Raw genomic sequence first — 21,627 nt, forward strand, 5'->3', positions numbered from 1 at the left:
CAAGACACAGCATAATTAAATTGCCAAAAGTTAAAGAGAGAATCTTAAAAGCAAGAGAAAAGAAGTTAGTTATCTATAGGAGAGTTCCCGTAAAACTGTGAGCTGATTTCTCAAAAGAAACTTTGCAGGCTACAAGGGATTGGCAAGAAGTATTCAAAGTGATAAAAAGCAAGGACCTACAACCAAGATTACTCTATCTAGCAAAGCTATCATTTAGAATCAGTGGGCAGATAAAGTGCTTCCTAGACAGGGTAAAACTAAACTAGATCATCATCACCAAGTCATTATTGTTAAAGGGTACTATATAAGAAAAAGAAGATCAAAACTATGAACATTAAAATGCAATAAATTCACAGCTATCAATAATTGAATATGAAAAACAAAGCAAACAAGCAAAACACATAGAGTCATAGATATGGAGATCATTTTGAGGGTTATCAGTTGGGAGGGAGAGTGAGGAGAATGGAGGAAAAGGTGCCTGGATTAAGAAGTACAAATTAGTAGGTATAGAATAGACAAGGGGATGTTAAGAACAGGATAGGAAATCTATCTATATGCATGGCCCATGGACATGAACGGAGGGGGTGATTGTCAGAGGGAATAGGGGATACCAGGTGGACATGGGCAAGGGGGGAAAAATTGGGGCAACTATTAATAGCATAATCAGTGAAATATATTTAAGGAAAGGACACCAGTTAAGATTCCAACAGTAGGAACTGAAAGGCAGAGATTTGGAAGAATTCAGAATGCATAAGGTGGGGGAAGAGGTGCAGAGGTAAGAACAAGATGCTTAGTTTGAGCCTGGATGGAAACGCCCTTACCGAACAGTGCAGTCCAGAAGATCAAAGCAGTTTTGACTACAAAACTGACCTGACAACTTACTGTATTGCTTCAAAATGTATGTATCAAGGGAAAACTAAGGAGTCACCTAATGAGTTAGATGAAAACTCATTTTTTTTTGTATTTATCGGGGTGACATTGGTTAATAAAATTATATAGGTTTTGAGTGTTAAAAAACAAAACCACATCTAGATGTAGCAAAGAATTACTTTAAACCAAAATTAAATAGAAAATATTTAAAAGATAGTGAGAGAAAAATAAAACTGCTATCTTCAAAGGAGCAACTATAAGATTGCCAAAAAAGGTTGTTTTATTTCAACAGAAACCAAGAAACTAGAATATAATTTCAAAGTAATGGGGAAAAAAATTGTCATACTAAAATTTCTTCCTTAAACTCTCTCGAGAATAAGAGAAAAAAAGAACACACTTTACAATTTATGTAAGACTGGCAGAACATAACAAGAACAGAAAATTACAGCCATTATCACTCACTAATACAGATGAAACATCCTAAATAACATGTTATTAAATTAAGTCTGCAATTTGTAAAAAGAATAATATATTTTGACTCAATTTGTTTTTCCAGAAATGTAAAATTATTTTAACATTCAAAAATCAGTCATTATAATTCACCACATTAATAGAACAAAGGAGAAAAGTCATGGATAAAACTATGTATACCACAAAAATGTCTGATAAAATTCAACATTTCCTATCAAAATTTTGAGCAACCTAGGAATATAGAAAAATTCATTTAATGTGGACAATGATTTTGTAGGAGCTACAGCCTTTCTCAAATTTATGCATTCCCTCAACTTTTTAGAGATAACCAGGCAACTTCCTCATTTCCCTTTCCTTTTTTTGAGTAAGTTGGCTTACTTTAAGTAGGCTGGGCTGGATTAAGAACTCCAAATATTACTACATATATTTTTCTACATTCAGTTGGCCATATATATGGTGTCTTGAAATACAGGATTTTTTTTTTTTTTGCTTTTAATTTCCAAATTTATTCAAGGCTATGGGATGTACATTTTTCTTGTACAAATTTTTTATTTTTTAAGGCTTTAACGGTAGCTTTATTATTATTTTTTTTTTATCTTTTATTTTTTGGTTTTTCAATTACAGTTGTCCCATTTTTCCCCCATTGCTCCCCCTCACCCAGCCCATCCCTTCTCCCACAATTATATCCCTCCCCGTTGTCCATGTCCATGAGTCATTCATGGACATACGTTCCTTGACTAGACCCTTCCCTTACTTATCCCCCTTCTTTCCCTCCCCCTCCCCACTATTGACTGCTATTCTGCTCTTTGTTCTATTTAGTTCATTTGTTTGTATTGTTCTTTAGTTTCCTGTATTAGGTGATATCATATGGTATTTTTCTTTCTTTGCCTGGCTTATTTTGCTAAGCATAATTCTCTCTAGTTCCATCCATGTTGTCACAAATGGCAGGAGTTCCTTCTTTCTTTCTGCTACATAGTATTCCATTATGTAAATGTACCACAGTTCTTTGATCCACTCCTCTACAGATGGGCACTTAGGCTGTTTCCAGCACTTAGCTATTGTGAACAGTGCTGCTATGAACATAGGGGTGCATAAGTTCTTTTGAATTAGGGTTTTAGGATTTTTCGGGTATAATCCTAGCAGTGGAATCACTGGTTCAAAAGGTAGTTCCATTTTTAGTTTTTTGAGGTAATTCCATACTGTTTTCCACAGTGGCTGCACCAGTCTGCATTCCCACCAACAGTGCAGTAGGATTCCCGTTTCTTCACATCCTCGCCAGCATTTGTTGTTTGTTGAGTTGTTGATTAGGGCCATTCTGACTGGTGTAAAATGGTATCTCATTGTGGTTTTTATTTGCATCTCTCTGATGGCCAATGATGTTGGGCATTTTTCCATGTGTCTATGGACCTTCTGTATGTCCTCTTCAGAGAAGTGTCTGTTCAGGTCCTTTGCCCATTTTTTAATTGGGTTGTTTGTTTTCTTCATGTTGAGTCGTATCAGCTCTTTATATATTTTGGAGCTCAGTCCCCTGTCTGTGATATCATTGGCAAATATGTTTTCCCATATGGTTGGTTTCCTTTTCATCTTGCTGATGTTTTCTTTTGCCGAGCAGAAACTCTTTAGTTTGATGTAGTCCCATTTGTTTATTCTTTCCTTTATTTCTCTTGCCTTAAGAGATGTATCCGTGAAGATATTGTTACGTGGGATATCTGAAATTTTCCTGCCTATGTTTTCCTCTAGGACTTTTATGGTGTCACGGCTTACATTTAAGTCTTTGATCCATCTTGAGTTTATTCTTGTGTGTGGTGTAAGTTGGTGGTCTAGTTTCATTTTTTTGCAAGTCCCTATCCAGTTCTCCCAGAACCATTTGTTAAAGAGGCTCTTCTCACTCCATTTTATGTTCCTTCCTCCTTTATCAAATATTAGTTGACCATAAAGGCCTGGGTTTATTTCTGAGCTTTCTATTCTGTTCCACTAATCTATATGTCTGTTCTTATGCCAGTACCAGACTGTTTTGATCACAGTGGCTTTGTAGTATTGTTTGATGTCTGGTATCGTGATTCCTCCTGCTGTGTTCTTCTGCTTCAAGATTGCTTTGGTTATTCGGGGTCTTTTTGGTTCCATGTGAATTTTTGGAGTATTTGTTCTAGGTCAGTGAAATATGTCATTGGTATTTTAATAGGGATTGCATTGAATCTGTAAATTGCTTTGGGTAGTGTGGCCATTTTGATGATGTTGACTCTTCCCATCCAAGAACATGGTATTTGCTTCCATTTATTTGTATCTTCCTTAATTTCTTTCTTCGATGTTGCGTAATTTTCAGTGTACAGGTGTTTTATCTCTTTGGTTAAGTTTATTCTTAGGTACTTAATTTTTCTTTTTGCTATAGTAAATGGTATTTTCTTTTCTGTGTCTCTGATATTTTATTGTTGATGTACAGAAATGCCTTAGATTTCTGTATATTTATTTTGTACCCTGTTATTTTGCCAAATTCACTTATTATATCGAATAGTCTTTTAGTGGAGTTTATAGGGTTTTCTAGGTATACTATCATGTCATCTGCATATAATGATAGTTTTATTTCTTCTTTCCCAATTTGGATGCCTTTTATTTCTTTTTCTTGTCTGATTGCTGTGGCTCGGACTTAAAACACTATGTTAAATAGGAGTGGAGAGAGTGGACAGCCTTGTCTAGTTCCTGATTTCAGGGGGAATGCTCTCAGTTTTTGTCCATTGAGTATGATGTTGGCTTCAGGCTTCTCATATATAGCCTTAATTATGTTAAGGTATGCTCCCTCTATTCCCATTTTGCTGAGTGTTTTCATCATAAATGGGTGTTGTATTTTATCAAATGCTTTTTCTGCACCTATTAATTTTGAGTCTTAAATAAATTAGACTTAATTAAATGAATTCCATATCAACTTTTTGTCAAAATTCATCATTTTCTGTAAATTTGTAGGTCACTAAATGTATGTCATTCCTTTACTTACCCATTATCTTGAGTTTATATAGTAATAAGTCCTAATAGCTTTAAATATAAAAGAATTATTGTAATTCTAGTCTACGCATACATTTACAAAATGTGGTGCGTTCTTTTGAAAGTTTCTGGCATTATTATTAAACAGTAATGGCACTCCTGGCCTGACAGTCCTTTTCATGGAATTCTCCAAAGCTTGTTGACATCCTATAGACTGGAAGGCATGGTCCCTGTGCCAGCATCGAACAATACAAGGAATATAATTCTTTACGGTTTTTTTTCATTCTACACAAATGCATTTTTTCCATTATCTATTACTCCTGGCACATGGTAATGTTCCATTACATGTAAATGTGTTTTGCACATTATCTTGAGGTTTTTATTCATTTTAGCACTTTATTCCACCACACAGTAGGGCAGCAAGAGAATCTTTCAGGCTAGTTAGATTGTAGTCTAAATCTTTTCACTTTAGGCTTTTGTCTTATTTGTCTTTTTGTTCCTGTTCTCTGGCAGTCTGTGGTTCATAGAGATTTAATATTCTTGTTGCATCAAATTGACTAAAACTATATATTCTGTAAGTTAGATTTTATAGGGTCACATTTGTACTTTGCTAAAATAATCTGTATTAAACTATTAATTAAAATCAGGCTGTTTGCTGTCTTCCTCTTGAATTGAATCTCTTATATTGTTTTATTATAATGTCTCACTATGAAAACATACAAAACTCTCAGCTCTTTAATAAGGGAATTAAGAATGAAATACATAAGGAGCGATGTTCAAGTCCTGAGTTCAAGCAAAAGAGGGACCCAACATAACTCAAAACTGAAGAGGGAAAATGTCTAATCCATAAAATAATATTAATCTTTTAAAAGGGTTTGATATCAACTGTTTTATCAAATCCTGTCAAAATTGACATTGAATTGTGCAAACTAAGGTTATTAGAATTGCTTAAGGGAAAAAATATTGGTTATACAATTTATTCTCATGTTAACATTGATATAATTTTAGATTATGAATAACTCATTTATTCTACTTGTAATAAAGCTTGGACTTATATTCATTTAAAGTAGTGAGTTAGTATGCACATTTTGAATTCTTTTAAATGTGTGCATTTATTTCTGTAATATGTAGAAGTATGCAGTCATCTTCAGGTTGAAGTTATGCTGCCATGAATAATTAATCAGGTTTTGTTAAATAGTGTGAAGTTATGTGTATAAAAATATTTGAATCTGAAATATGTCAATTATACCTCAATAAAAATACTTGCTATCTATAATAGCTATAGCATTAAAGTGTTTATTTTTTGCCCCAAAAGACATAATTGCCTGTATTATCTCATTTTATGGTAAGGATCAGAACTAGGAAAAATAACAGAGCTGGGATTCAAACTCAGGTAGGTATATGACTCCAAAGATCATGTCTATATCCACTCTGCTGTACAGTCTGTCCATATCAGGGTGTGCTACTCTACTGAAAACCATTGCTCTAAGTACCTAGCAAACCCCCTACCCCATTTATCCATACATGCTAAATGTAAAAACTCTTTCAAGAAAACTTATCTCATAGATAGAGATAAATGTATTTACTCCATATTAACCATAGGCTTTCAGATATGACTCCTGTTCTTTTTAAGGAAAATTAATGAAAGGGGAATTTAGAAAGAAGGTCTTCAGATTTTTTTATTCAGTTATTATTTAACTTTATCCTAGGCTAGAATTAAAACCTTATCAGAACAACAGGAAGAAAAAGGATCCAAGAAAATGAGGATAGTATAAGCAGCGTCTGGGACAACTTCAAGCATTCCAACATTTGCATCATAGGGGTACCAGAAGGAGGAAAGAAAGAGCAAGAAATTGGAAATATATGTGAAAAAAATAGTAAAAGAACACTTCCCTAATTTGTGAAAGAAATAGACGTGCAAGTCCAAGAAGCACAAAGAGCCCCAAACAAGGTGGGCACAAAGAGGCCCACTCCAAGACTCATGAGAATAAAAATGGCAAAGGTTAAAGATAAAGAGAGAATCTTAAAAGCAGCAAGAGAAAAGTTAACTTCTAGACCTCTTGGTGTGTGTGGCCACCATGTCCGTGAAGATCCAGACAAACAATATAACCAACAAGAATGACCCCAAGCCCATCAATTTTCGAGTCTTTATTGGAAACCTCAACACAGCTGTGGTGAGGAAGTCAGTTGTGGAGACCATCTTCCCCAAGTATGGCCATGTGGCCAGCTGCTCCATGCATGAGGGCTATGCCTTTGTTCAGTATGCCAGTAAGCACCATGCCCAGGCAACTGTGCTGGGAGAGAATGGGCGGGTGCTGGCCGGGCAGACCCTGGACATCAACATGGCTGGAGAGCCCAAGCCCAACAGACCCAAGGGGTTAAAGAGAGCAGCATCTGCCATTTCTAGTGGCTACAGCTTTGACTACGATTACTACCTCCATGACCCCAGGGAGAAGCACAGGCTCTAGATGAGGGCAATGGGAAGGAGCTGCTGACACATGATGAGGAAGAGCTGGAACACAGCGAGGACACAGACATGAATGATAGGGCCTTGCAATGAGCAGCCTGACAGGAGTGATGGTCCCTGAGAGAGGAAGGGCATGCACTGTACCAGGCCTCCAGCTGGGCACCCACCTCTGGATGCCACCCCAGCAGGTCCCAGAGGAGAGTTGGCAGCAGGCCCCTCATCTGCCATGTATTTCAACCAGTGCCACATCCTCTGCAGGTGGAGTTGCAAGCCTCCCCTCCCCACATACCCTCACTCGTTGGCACTGCCCAGGCCAGAGGGCAGGCATAGAGTTTTCCCATGCTCTACCTCCCCTCTCTAGGACACTCCCAGCCTTGGGGTTTTTCTGTAGGTTTGGTCAGGGGTGCAGGACATAGGAGAGGACCCTGACAATAAAGGGATTGGACTCCCCCCCCCCAAAAAAAGATAAAAGAATTTAGTTACCTATAGGGGGGTACCCATAAGACTGTCAGCCGATTTCTCAAAAGAAACATTGCAGGCTAGAAGGGACTGGCAAGAAATATTCAAAGTCATGAAAAGCAGGGACCTACAGTGAAGATTGGTCTACCTGGCAGATATCATTTAGAATCCAAGTGCAGATGAAGAGCTTCCCAGACTGGAAAAAAATAAAGGAGTTCATCCTCACCAAACCATTATTATATGAAATGTTAAAGGGACTTACTTAAGAAAAAGAAGATCAAACCTATGAACAGTAAAATGGCAATAAGTACATATCTATTAACAATTGAATCTAAAAAACAAACTAAACAAAAACAGAATCATGGATACAGAGAGTGTTTTGAAGGTTGCCAGATGGGAGGGGTGGTGTAGAGGAATGGATGAATTGGTGGGGAGATTAAGAAGTACAAATAGGTAGTTACTGTATAAAGTACAGTATAGGAACTGGAGTAGCCAGAGGACTTAATACCGTGACCCATGGACCTAAACAAAGGGATGGGGAGTACCTGAGGGAATGGGGGTTGCAGGGTGGAGGGGGGCAAATGGGGAAAATTGGGACAGCTAATAGCATAATCAATAAAATATAATTTAAAAATAAATAAAGTAGGATATATCCAGGATAGCTAAAGAGATCATCCCCAGGAGAAAAATAAATTAATCTACAAGGGTAATTCTTGATTATATGCATCTAAATGATTTTTATGGTTCTAAGGTGGCAGAGTGACTGGAGGGCTCCCTCTTGTAGACAGTTAAAGCAAGTAGTGGTGAAGTCTGAACACCCAAAGGCTTTTCTTATTAAAACTCTCTTTTGTCTGATAACTAAATATTAGTGACATTTTTCTGTCATGCCATTTGGATGCTCAAGAAGACAGTCTGTGAGACAGTTGAGAGGAATACTGCCCGAGATATGTTGATTCTCTCATCCTTCTGTTTCCTTAACCTATTGCTCATATTTCCTGTCCACTGTCTAATGTGAGGGAACAGCAAGAAAAAAACATTACTCCTGAATTTGCCTGCTATTTCACGTTTCTTTCTTTTTTTTTTTTTGTGGGTCTCAGAGAAGCCAAGAATGGGTGAGTGGAAGTAATTCCCATGATCAGTAACACCGCTCATTTAGTTTTGGTGGAGGCTGCTTAGTTTGTTCGTGGTCACACAGTGAGGTAATGTGCTATTTTCAAAGATAGCTAGCAGAGCCAACAGCTCTTTAATAGTAACTTGATTAATTCACTGAGCCTGTTGACTTTCTAAGCTGGATTGGAATGTAGGTAACCATGTAAACTAGAACAAGCCTGGCACTTAAATAGTCCTAGCCCGGCAAAAGCTGGGCTTTATTTAATAAAGTCAATTTTTATCTGTTGTGTATTATGCTATGAAATAAAAAATGGTATGTCTCATGTTACAGAATGAGCTCATGGAAATATTGGCAATATGGTCAGATTTTATGTATTATGATCAGAGGGTGAGGTTTCTAGTAATTATCTAAATGAAAATGCCCGTTAAGTTCTTATAGTCTTCATTTTCTGTTTCTGGTTCCCTCTTTTTTAGATTCCTAGTTCCTTACTCAACTTGATACTCTTTCTTCTCTGTAGTGGCCTCTGTTTATTAGAGAGAGAGAGGGGGGGGGGAGGGAGAGGGAGGGAGGGGGAGGGAGAGGGAGAGAGAGGGGGGGGCAGAGGGGGAGGGAGAGGGAGAGAGAGGGGGAGGGGGAGGGAGGGAGAGGGAGAGGGAGAGAGAGAATTAGGAACAAACTTGGAGAAACTAAAGATTTCCATCTTAAATTATCTCATTGTGCTTCATTCTTGACTTATAGTCATTGATTACTTTTATTAGATCATATTGTGGAAGTTCTTCTAGGACAGTTCTCTCTAGTTCTCCTCAGAAAACTTAGCCTCCAGTTTGGCATCGTGTCTTACAAGTCATTGAAATGTGCTCCTGTGTTCTTAGTCTATGTCTGAGGGTTTATTTTAAGGGAATCAGTTAGGGTGTGCTCAAAGATTTAGTTATAAGAATGTTTATTACAGAATTGTTCGTAAGAAGAATGAAGGTTAGAAACAGCCTAACAGCAAAAATTATGTAAAGGCTACTCACCCTGAAGTATCAGTACAATACGAAGTTAACTATTTTACTTGCCACACTTGACCTCTTATCTGGGCTGAGGGGAGAGGTAGGTGCAGTCCCCCTAGGCCCAAATAGCAGAGGCATATTTGGAAGAAGCAGTCTGCTTCTTCAGCAGAGAGGAAGAGGAGCTATTTGGTTAGTGAAGCTCAGAGGGCTCTTCTGCTCTCTCCTAACACTTCACTTTCAGCCCCATTAAGAACTTGGTATAAAGGGTTAGTCCAGGAAAATTTGGCCCATTCAATAATGGCACATCAGATAATTAAGCAAAACAGTGGAATAGTGCAGCAGAACTTAATGGTGATTGAAAAGCACTTCAGAAAAATGTGGCCATCAAACTGATGAATACTGATCAAATTTTCTGTTGCTCACTTTGAAAACTAAAGGAGGCAATAACTTCACTGTAAAGCACAATTTCAAGAACTCAGAAAAGATAGACAAGACAATAAAAATAGTTTAGACATGTACATTCAGAATCAGGAGATAGTAGGAGCAAATGTTTAATGTATCTCAGAAATGAGGACATGTGATAGGATTACAAGGTAGAACATGCACTAAAGATGCTGAGCATAATGGACAGAAACAGGAGAACAAAACAAATAGTCAGACCTAGGTTCTTGGATGCCTTGGTTCTTGAACAGTTTGGTTCTCAAACAATGTGGTTCTCGATCAGGTTGCATATGGAAAAAATGTCTCGGTTGTCTAACAAAACTTCAGGTCTCAATTTTCTACTTAACAGCCCTTTCATGCTGACACCTGTATGATCAGTCATGTATGTGTCTCTCAAGTGACAAACAGTAGATATTCTCTTTTCAAACAAAGTGTTTCTCAAACAGTTTTCCAGAACAAATTAAGTTCAAGAACCAAGGTTCCACTGTAGTTAAAACACTTTGGGGAGAACATATGTGAACTAAGCAGACAGACAGAGGTGTTTCAAGATAACATTTTAGAGTCTCTGAATAATAAAGCTAAAATAGTGGAACAGTAAATATTTAGAGATATAATTCAAGAACACCTTCAGAAAAAACAGAAGATTTAAATTTACATGTTAAAAGAGCACACCATGTCCCATGAGATAATGACCCAGAATGGTTAACATGAGGTCTGTCCTAGCAAAGTCACTGGACTTGGAAGATAGTTATTCTGTGGGTGGACAGGCAAAAAGGTCAAGTCACTTATGAAGGGAAAATAAAAGGTTTGTCTCAGATTTTGCAAACCTCAGTAAAAGAAGACATTGAACCAATACCTTCAAATAAATTCAAGGAAGAAAAATGAGAGCCATGAATTTTATATTAAATATTATATTCAGTCTATCCTTCAAGTACGAAGACTACCAAGAAAAGTTTTGAACATTCAAGAATATATTGTTTATGAGATACACTGTTTTCATGAACCCTTCTTGAGGAAACTATTAAAGGGTGGTCCTGAACCTATGCAAACAAAAGATAACTGAGGAAGCCATGGCAAAAGAACTCATATATTGAATATATTTAATTCTAGAGCTGAACCTAAAATTAAAATGAGGATTAGTGGGAAAGAAAAACAAAAGTGCTCTGATAACTAACAAAGTTGGAAGAGGAAAAGGGAAAGAAGATGGGATAGAAGGTGATTTCTTCATGTGTAATAATAAAAAATTAAAGGATGATATCTGAAACTGTTGAACAAGTAGTAGAAATACAAGCATATTTAACAAAATGAAGGTAATTTTACAAATTGTAAAATAGCAGTGCCCTTCAGAAGAGACCGGTTGAATAGATTATGGTTTATCCATATGATGGAATACTTTACAGTCTTTGAAGGAGGAAGATATTAATAGGGTAATAGCTCCAAGATAAATTAAAAAGCAAGATGCAGAACAGGTTGTATACTATGCTACCATTTATGTAAAAGAAGGAGAAAAATAATATATAATGGTGTTTCCATTATTTGATCAAAAAAAACCTCAGGAGTATACACCAGAAACTTTAAGAAAAAGATTGTCATTTTAGGGGAGGGCTTAGTCAGTTGGATGGGAGACCTGGCAAGAGGGAGGTTTTTTACTGTGTTCTTTTCTTCCTCCTTTCCTTCTTGCTTTAATTTTTGAAACATGTGAGTACACTACATACTCAACAATTAGAATGGTGGGGGAAAAAATCAAATACCCCTCCCTCCCCTCCAGGTTCTGGTCCTCTGTTAGATCTTAGGCAGTCCTTTGAGGTAGTTTTAGTTGCCATTTCTGCAAGGCCTTGTGGGATTTTCAGTTTTTTTCAGAGTGTGACCTTTTTAGGTATAGGCTCCTCAGGCAATCTGGGTGAGTAAAAACACTTCTCTAGTCGATTTTCAGTTTTCTCTGGATAGGTTCTCTGTCCTTTCTTAGATTGTCTGTGAAATAATTACTAATCATTAAGGCCAGTTCTATCATTAAGTGAAAGTCTATTTGTTATCCTGTTGTGTAGGTTATTTTTTGAATTAGTCTCATTGGAAGGATTGGGCTTCTGTGATGAGTGAGCATTTCCCTTTGAGTTAATGTCTAATATTAGTTCTCAAAACAGAGCTCTTGACAATGAGTTCCAACTTCAGCGCTCTATGAAACAAAAAAAGATATGAATTATGCTTAGTTCTTTTTTAGTTAAGGAAAATAAGACAGCGGAAAGTTGTGACTTGTCAGAAGTCACCCAGAAAATAAGAGTAAGGCAGGGGGAGGTCTCAACCATGATCTTGCTGGAAGAATCTTGACTTCCCGACAATGTCAACTGTCTTAACCATGGACAGTGTGGATCCTGCCATGTTGATACAGGGACTTAGCATGGTGGATCGAGTTGTTGGGGTTTTCCCCTCAAATGAGTTTTATTCATTTTGGGGGGGGGCTCTTATGCAGTTATCCTCCCAAAGAGATTCTCAGATTTACTCGAAGATGCATTAGCTTGGACATAAAATTTGAAAGCACTGATCCTACTATTAGTGTATATGCACATGTTCACACAAGGTGATGTAATTCCTAGTGATAAAGTTCTTACCTTTTGTGTGTGAGGTAAATTGAAGGGATACTCATGAAATCATGCTCATGACCTTGAGCTCTTTTAGGTGACTTTTTCATAATGCATAGACTGTGTATCCTCTGCAACGTTTAAAAAAAAAAAAAACTGTAAAGTACCTTATAAATTTTAAGATGGTGGTGCCAGTATTATATAAATTAGATCTCATCTACTCCACAGATATTCATGTCCTTCCACACTGTCCCTTCCAGATCTACTCTTTTCTAGGAGTAAGACTAAAAGAGTTGCATTAAATACTTGCATTCCTGTACCTCAGCTTTTTTCTGTTTTTTATTTTTTTAAATATATACTTTCATCTAAAGAAAGACAACTTTGAATAATAGTGTACACAGAATTTTCATAATAAACAGTTAACAGACAATGCTGTGGAGGTATAATAAAAAATATGAGGGACTTCCGGCCAAGATGGAGGTATAGACAGACACACTGTGTCTCCCTCCACAACTAAGAAGGAATACAACTACCTCAAAACTAGAAACAACCAAACCAGAAGTTCCAGAAAATCAAATTGCATGGAAGTCCAGCAAACAAAGATATAAAGAAGAAATACTCATCCAGACAGGTAGGAGGGGCAGCAGGCCGGTGGAAAGCACAGTCACGTGTTTTAAAAAGTCAGGAAGGACACCTGGGGAGTGTTCCCAGCTCCTCACCGGACCTTGAAGCCCACGGTCCCAGCACTGGGGAAAAATCAAGCCTCATTGCCTCTGACTGTGCAGACCAGTGGGGGTTGGGGTGGAGGCAGAAACTGCTGGTCTCAGCAGAGTCTACTTGTTTAAAGGGCCCCCACGGTTCCTAGAATGTCCTCAGATCCACCCACTTTGGGGGCGACGGCCAGGGCGGCAGCTGGAGGGGTGCTGGTCCGGTGCGGGGGTGGGAGGGTGCCTGGGGAAGGGGCAGGTGCTGGTCCGGTGCGGGGGTGGGAGGGTGCCTGGGGAAGGGGCGGGTGCATTGTTCCCTCTCGGACCCCTCCCCCACGTGCAGCGCCAAGGTGTGATGGGACAGGTCACCCTGTACTGACAAATCCCTAAGGCTCCACCCCTTACAACGTAACAGGAGCGACAGCTCTACCTGGGATTCAGAGGCAAACAAACACAGGAGCCTGTAAGAATGAGGAGACAGAGAAGTAAGGCCCTAAAGGGGAAACGAATCAAGGTTCCAGTGGGAGAACTAATTGACGAGGAGATAGCAACCTCACAGATGAGGAGATAGACATCCTAACAGATGCAGAATTCAAAACACTGGTGATAAAGATGCTCACAGGCTTGACAGATATGCTTGAGTATGGCAAAAGCATAAGAGAAGAAGTGAAGGCTATGCTAAGTGAAATGAAGGAAAATCCACACAAAACCAGTGGTGAAGGAAAGGAAACCGGGGTTCAAATCAATGATTTGGAACATAAGGAAGAAAAGAACAGTCAACCAGTGCAGAATGAGGAAGCAAGAATTGGAAAAAATGAGGAAAACTTCCCAAATTTGTGAAGGAGATGGACATACAGGTCCGGGAGGCACAGAGGGTGCCATGCAAGCTGGACCCAGAGGGGACCACACCAAGATGCATCATGATTGAGATGCCAAAGGTGAAAGATAAAGAGAGAGTCCTGGGGACAACAGAGAGAGATGGACAGTTGCCTACAAAGTGGTGCTTATAGGACTATCAGCTGGTTTCTCAGAGGACACTGCAGGCAGAAAGGGACTGGCCAGCAGTATTCAATGTGATGAAAGCAGCCTACAACATAGATTACTCTATCCAGCAAAGCTATCATTTAGAATGAAAGGGCAGATGAAGTGCTTCCCACACAAGGTGAAGCTAAAGGAGCTCATCATCACCAAGCTGTTATTATATGAAATGTCAAAGGGACTTATTTAAGAAAAAGAAGATCAAAATTATGAACACTAAAATGACAACAAACTCACAACTATCAATAATAGAATCTAAAAAATAAAAACAAAATCCAACTAAGCAAACCAGAATAGGAACAGAATCATAGGTATGGGGATCATTTGGAGGGTAATCAGCTGGGAGGGGGAAGGGGGAGAAATGGGGATATGGTGCAGGGACTAAGAAGCATAATTGGTTGGTACAAAATAGGGGGGGATTAAGAATAATATAGGGAAGGGAGAAGCCAAAGAACTTATATGCAGGACCCATGGACGTGAACTAAGGGGGGTGTGGTTGCTGGAGGGAAAGGGGGTAGTGGGCAAAGGGGAGCAAAGGGAAAAACTGGAACTACTGTAACAACATAATAAAATATACTTTAAAAAAATGACATACTGTGGACACAGACTTTGTAAACAGACAGATCTATGTTTTAAAATCCAGTTGTCCTGTATCGGCTCCATGACCTTGGGAAGGTTTATTAACCTCTTGTAGATTCAGTGTTCTCATGTATAAAGTGGAAGATAATATTTTGAGGTTGTTGAGGGCTAAACGAGATACTTTTTTGTAAAGCACTTAGAACATTGCTTTCATTTCCTCAGACATAATTGCTTGATATTAATAGCTTTACCTTTTGGTTCCAGACCTTTTCATGTGAGTTATGTTGTTAGAGATCAAAACTTAACTCTATAATTGTTTTAGATACTTTCAATTTTAGACTTAGTGGAATGAAAATTGAGGGAAGTAAACCACATAAGTGTGCATTATTTAATTTTTGGCTTATGGTAGTATACAGGAACCTCAGAACTCATCAGATATTTCAAAAACAGTATACATTTCTTTAATATTTATTCAGTATATTTTACATATAGCTACTTGGCACTATTATTCAGCTTTGGAATACAGAGATTAAAAAATTAGCTTGTGCCTGTATTGGAGGTCATCATTTGTTGAAGGAGACAGGTAAATAAATAATTATACAATATCAGAAGCATTCTGATAGGTGTGAGCACAGGAAACTTTGAGAATCCAGAGGAGGTTCTTTCCATGTCTTTTAGAAGGGGAGTACTTGTGGATTAGGGTTTCAGGTGTGCTTCCCAGGTAAGGTGACACCTGAGTGAAGTCTGGAGCAAGTCAGGGTCCATGGATTCTCTTCTTCTAGACTAAGGAGGTGGAGTTCATTTTAAGAAAAGTAAGACTGAAAAGATACTTCTATTTAGAGCAACATGAACAGATTTAGAACTCAATATTATACCTAGAAGCATAGCTGCAGCAGTGGTATCAGTGTCAATTTTATCATCATTTTCATTGCCACTGAATTCAGTACCTACCGTGCCTCTGACTGTGTACACATTATCTCAGTTAATCCAGCACCCTTTGAGTTAGATAGTATCGCCATTATTTTCTAGATAAGAAAACACAGGGTATCAGAGGAATTAGTGACTGGACACACAGAATATGTTTGATTACCTGCTATTTTGAGAGATTATGACTTGCTGATCCTTGATCTTCATTTTTATGTGTTTTATATTGTGAACATTTAATTGAATTTAGATTTTAAAGATAATATATGTTCCCTACAAGATAGATTTTAACATGTTTATTATTTAATCTGTTCTCAAAGAAACTTTGATTTTATTCTAACATTAGGGGGGAAATGACTGTGAGACTTACTGACAGAGAACATGCCATTCTCCACTGTAGAACCATGTCATTTTTTTTAATATGCTTTATTGATTATGCTGTTACAGTTGTCCCAATTTATTTTTCCCTCTGCTCCCCTCCACCCATTGACCCCTCTCCTTCGGTTTGTACCCGCCTTAGTCCATGCCCATTGGTTGTGCATATAGTTCTTCTCAACATCTTCCTATCTACTCCACTCCCTCCTACTATGCTTCTTAATTCCTGTACCATCTCCCTCCCTTTTCCCACTTCCCCCTCCCTGCTGACCTCTCCCCGAAATGTTCCCCATACCTATAATTCTTTTTCCACTCTCGTTGCCTACTTAGTTTGCCTTTGTTTCCATTCCCTAGCTTCTGTTGTTGTTGTGATACAGCTTTCATTTTAATGTTCATAGTTTTGATCCTCTTTCTCCTAAACAAGTTCCCTTTAACATTTCATATAATAGTGGTTTGGATCTGATGAGCTCCTTCAGTTTTACTTTGTCCTGGAAGCACTTTTTGTACCCTTCTATTCTGAATGACAGCTTCGCTGGATAGAGTAATCGTGGCTGTAGGTTTTTGCTCTTCATCACTTTGAATATTTCTTGCCAGTCCCTTCTTGCCTGCAGAGTTTCTTTTGAGAAATTAGCTGATAGTCTTATTGGGACCCCTTTGTATGTAATTTTCTTCTCTCTTGCTGCTTTTAAGATTCTCTCTTTATCCTTAATTTTTGACATTTTGATTATAATGTGTCTTGGTGTGGTTCTCCCTGGGTCCAGTTTTTTTGGAACTCTCTGTGCTTCCTGGACCTGTAAGTCTATTTCCTTCCCCAAGTTCGGGAAGTTCTGCTTCATTATTTTTTCACATAATTTTTCAATTTCTAGTTCTTCTTCACCTCCTGGCAACCCTATGATTCGGATGTTGGTCTGCTTATAGCTGTCCCATAGGTTTCTGAGCCTCTCTCATTTTCCTCACTTTTTGTTTCCTCTTTTTGGGCTGGTTGACTGTTTGTTCCTTCCCTATGTTCCGATTCGTTGATTTGATGCCTGGTTTTCTTTCCCTCATCACTTGTTTTGTATGTGTTTTTGTTCATTTCAGCAGGGCTAGCCTTCATTCCTTCCCTGTGTTGTTTAAGATCTGCTGTCAGGTCTGTAAGCTTTCTTATAACCAAAGCTGTGAACTGAGCCTCAGAAAGATTATCTATCTGCTGATCCGTTAGATCAGATATTTGCTGGCTGGTCAGCTGCGTCACTGGGATCTCTATCATGATTTCTGTCATCCTGACAGTTTTGTGTTTACCTTTGCTTCCTGGGTGGAAGCTCCTACGCTATAGGGGGCGGAGCCCCGTGCACTCATCACTACCAAGTGACCCTTCTCACCACACTGTGGCGTTTTGTGTAGGGGCGAGGGTCCAGGATGGATTCTTGCCATTTACTCTCTCCTGAGAGACTGGGAGCTTCTTCCTCTGTCTCCACCCCCTCTGGCCTTCACAGTCTGAGGTAATGGGGGTCTGCCTTCCCTGGCATTGGGATCGTGAGCTGATGGGTCTGGTATTCAGCTGGAGGTGCTTCCCAGGTGTTTCTCACCTTTTTAAAACTATGAGTGTCTGTGCTTACCGCCCACCCGCCCTACTGTAGCCGTAGCTGCCACCACCAGCACAGCTTGACCTCTCCACCCTGGCTTTTCCCCTCCTACCCATCCAAACGTACGCCACTTCTTTATAACTTCATATGTTGGACTTCCATGTAGCTTTATTTTCTGGAACTTCTGGTTATTTCTGATTTTGCGGTAAATGTATTCCTTCTTAGTTGTGGAGGGAGATGGAGCGTGTCAGTCTAGGCTTCCATCTTGGCCAGAAGTCCCATGGAACCATGACTTCTCTAGAGTTTTTCATTTTACATAGTTTTTACCCCCATACTTTAGAATTCTTACAGGATATAAAATGCTTTATATTCCATTGCAGTTCCTTCTAAAAAAAAATTACCTTTAGGAAATATTTGAAATGGTACCTCATTAGGATTTGAGATGTTTTAGTTCTGTCATTGCTAAAGTCTCAAATGTAATGTTCTCTCCTAGAAATGTGGTATAATGATTAATTTAAAAATGTATTTGTATATAACTAGAAAAGGTATTACAAGCTAGTATAAGCACAGTTTTGACTTGCTGTCCTCACCATTTACTCCTTTCATTTCAGCTCCATCTGAAATTGAAGTTTCTGTGTCTGCAAGGAATATCAGAAGGTTACTAAGTTTCCAGCGGTATCTTAGATCATCACGCTTTTTTCGTGGTACTACTGTTTCAAATTCTCTAAACATTTTAGATGATGATTATAATGGACAAGCCAAGGTGTGTATAGCTTTTTCAAAAAAAAAGTTAACTTTTTGATAAGTTTAATGAAGCCTTATTTTCCCATCTGTGACTCATTTTTTTTTTGTATGCAAAAATCAATTGAGCTCATTTTTCAGATTTTTCCTTTAGAGCAGTTTATTTTATGATTAGGTATTACAGAGCAAGGGAAATTTATGAAGTAACTAAATAAATGAAAATGTTATTTATAATAATATTAAGTAACGAGTAGAACAATAAAACACTAAACTGTAAGACCACACGACTCTTAATGCTGGGAAGAATATCATGGATCATCTGATCTAATTTCTGTATTTAATAGATAAGGAAACTGGCCTAAGGAGCAAAAGGTACTAGTTTGATCTTTGATTAGAGGTAAACCAGCACAGAAAGTTAGGTCTTACGACTTTCAATCAGATGATTTCAGTCTCCTGCATCAATGTGATATTTTGACTATTTAGATGTTTCTTAATTAAACCAGTGGTTATGAGCATTATTTTCTCTATGTAGATTAAAAGAAATGTCTTAATGAAGGTGGATCTTGTTTTTGACAAAATGAGGATTTTTAAATATTCTTATGTTTCTATATTTTTAAAAATATTCTTTGACTTAATAGTTATAAACCAGGTTTTGGAAGTTTGTGTAGTTAGGGCTGGAGTACCTTTATAATGACATTAAAGTGAAAAAAAAAACTTGCTTCCTTGTTTGATAAAAGAAATCAATGAAAATTGTTCATGCTTTCTTTAAATTTAAAAAATTTCACAAGGCCTCTTTAGAATGAGAATATTGATTTGTATATGGTTTTACTATTATAATTAATCTCTAGTAGTATACCAGTATTGCTTATGTGGATCTATCCATAAATTTATGCAACAATGAACTTTTGGGAAAAAATAAATCTTTTTCATAAAAATAAAGTCCATAAAGTTTTTAAGTTACAAATATATGGTGTAAAAATATAATCTATTTGGTTTTTAAGATCATTTTGGGACTTATTTGCTTGGCTGAAATACATATCAATCTAAAAATTAATGTAGTAAATGCTATTATTTTATAAGGGTATTAAAGACTATAAATAAATACCCATAAGTTGGGAGTGTTTTCTAAAGAAAATTGAATAACAATTTAAGCGTAACATGGTATAGGTGTCAGGTGCCTAGGTTCCAGAATCGGAGCACCTGATTTAAGACCCCAGCTCTATTACTTTATAGCTGGGCAAGTTAGTTACTTTTTCTTTGTTTCCCCATCTATAATTGAGGATGGAAAACAATGTGAACTTGATAGTGTTGGACTAATAAAGCACTTTTAACAATACCTGGAATATAGTAAATACACAGTTACTATAACTTGTTCTACTGCATTTAAAAAATCTAGTTTCTAGACTGTGCAACATATGAACTACACTTCTGTGATATTAAATTATATTAGAATTCTTGAAAGTTTGTGGGATTTAGGAATAAGTTAAAAAAAAACACTAAGCTGTACATTTATTAATTGAAAAACAAAATAATTTTTGGCTTTTCAAATGGAATTTATTCCTATAGACATTTTTTGGAGCCAGTTGGAAAGGTCATGATTAAAAGGACAATTATAGCATTTCTTACAGTAAATCACTTTTCATTTTCATTAACTTCTCTATGAACCATCTACAAAAGATAGTGTTGTTGAAATTAAATTACAGTAGGAATGTTTGGTTTTCATTTCAGTGTATGCTGGGAAAAGTTGGAAATTGGAATTTTGATATCTTTCTATTTGATAGACTAACAAATGGTAAGTGAAGAATTTGACTTACTCAAATTAATGTATTCTCTAGATGCTGCGTTAGTGGTACAGCCCCCTTGGTGGGTTGCTGCTTCATTTGCTTAGGTTAGGAGCCCTCTGCTGGCAGGGGAGCGTCATTTTGTCCCTTCTTCATGACTGACCTATAAGCCTGGAGAGTCCATCTCATAAATTTAGTTTTTCATTAGTACTCTTAGCAGTAATAAAAAATTGATCGCTGTCACTTGGCCATCCCTCATTAAGGCCACTATTATTGATAACCCCATGTGAACATTATTATCTCATGTTCTTCATTTTTCTCTTGGTTTCCTTTGGATTGTGGCCATTTTCAGTGACAATTTCTGAGACTGAGTTCCAGCTTTGATAGTTACAGATATGTGGTAGATTACCGACCTTCTGAGAGACATCCTTCTTTGAGCTTTGTGGTTCTCAGGCTTTTCTTTCTTTGCACACGTGAGAGATACGGCGTATTGTGATTGGCTGCAGTGGTTTCCCTGGCACTGCTCCTCCAGAGTGGGTGGGGAAGAGCTGGAGCTTCTTTAGGGGGCTTGTCAGAATCTACAGTGTATGAGTGGTTTGAAAAAAAACAGGCAATTCTGTGTTCACCCCTTTCTGAATAAAGTCTTTTTCTGGGGGAGGGTTCATGTTTCCTTATTCTTTTCGAGGAACAGATTCCTCTTGAGAATCACTTTTATTTAGGGTAAATTTTTGACATAAAAAGTTGGTGCTACGTGTAGTTCAACTAGACTTTGTCCCTTGTGCCTAAATATCTGTTTAGTAAATGAAGCAGAGTGGAGAGCACACTCAAGAGGACACCAGTCCTCACTTTTCAGAATGAAGTGGCTGCGTGGTTCTCTACTAGACTCTGAAATCACCCTCCGTTTTTTTACTTTGAAATGAAGCTCCTTTCATAAGGAAGCCAAATATTCATGTTGAGGATCAGTGTGGATCTCACTTTTTATTATCACCGTGTTATTTCCTCTGAGCTGTGTGGCACATACAGTGCACATACTGTTGTAACCACCTTCTGTTTATCTAGTGACTGGTGACAGAAAATAGCAAAACTGTAAAGACAGTGAAAATTGCCTTATCAGCAAAGTCTGCCTCCCACTTCCCTTTTAGTTTTTCCCTTTTTCTATTTCTCTCCCCTTCTCCTTTGCCCCCACGTTGGGCTGTCCACACAGAAAAGGCTCGTATCCTTTCCATGGTAGTCCTTCCCTTCAGCCTCCCCTTTGTGAAAATGCAGCTAGTGAAGTACCAAGTGGCTCAGCTTCTTCCCGATCCAGGAAACACCTCTTTCCTAACTCAGCACAGATATTACTGGTTATCTCAAGATAATACAGAAAAAACAATACCATGCTTAACACCTTCAAGATTTATCCTTATAAAACTGTGTTAAGTTCTGACAGTTCACAGACTATTTTTAGTCTGTTGAGACATTTGTCACTCATTGAAATAGTTGACTGTTCTCTAAATTTTAGTTTTTGAGAGTACTAGTCAGGAGGCTCGATGATGACCATGGAATGAGGTTAAG

At 37.9% G+C, this 21,627-nt stretch overlaps 1 protein-coding gene across 2 annotated transcripts in view; it reads left to right on the forward strand.

Moving 5' to 3' along the window:
* Positions 1 to 21,627, forward strand: part of PDE7A (phosphodiesterase 7A) — a 113,010-nt gene that overhangs the window by 68,917 nt on the left and 22,466 nt on the right. For both annotated transcript variants that reach the window (XM_090283625.1, XM_090283626.1), the window contains exons 4-5: positions 18,163 to 18,314; positions 20,021 to 20,084. In XM_090283625.1, the coding sequence (XP_090139751.1) occupies positions 18,163 to 18,314; positions 20,021 to 20,084 (216 nt within the window). The remainder of the gene's footprint in view (positions 1 to 18,162; positions 18,315 to 20,020; positions 20,085 to 21,627) is intronic.

Source organism: Furipterus horrens, unplaced genomic scaffold (genome assembly GCF_987537825.1).
Source record: "Furipterus horrens unplaced genomic scaffold, mFurHor1.1.pri manual_scaffold_7, whole genome shotgun sequence".
Lineage (NCBI taxonomy): Eukaryota > Metazoa > Chordata > Mammalia > Chiroptera > Furipteridae > Furipterus > Furipterus horrens.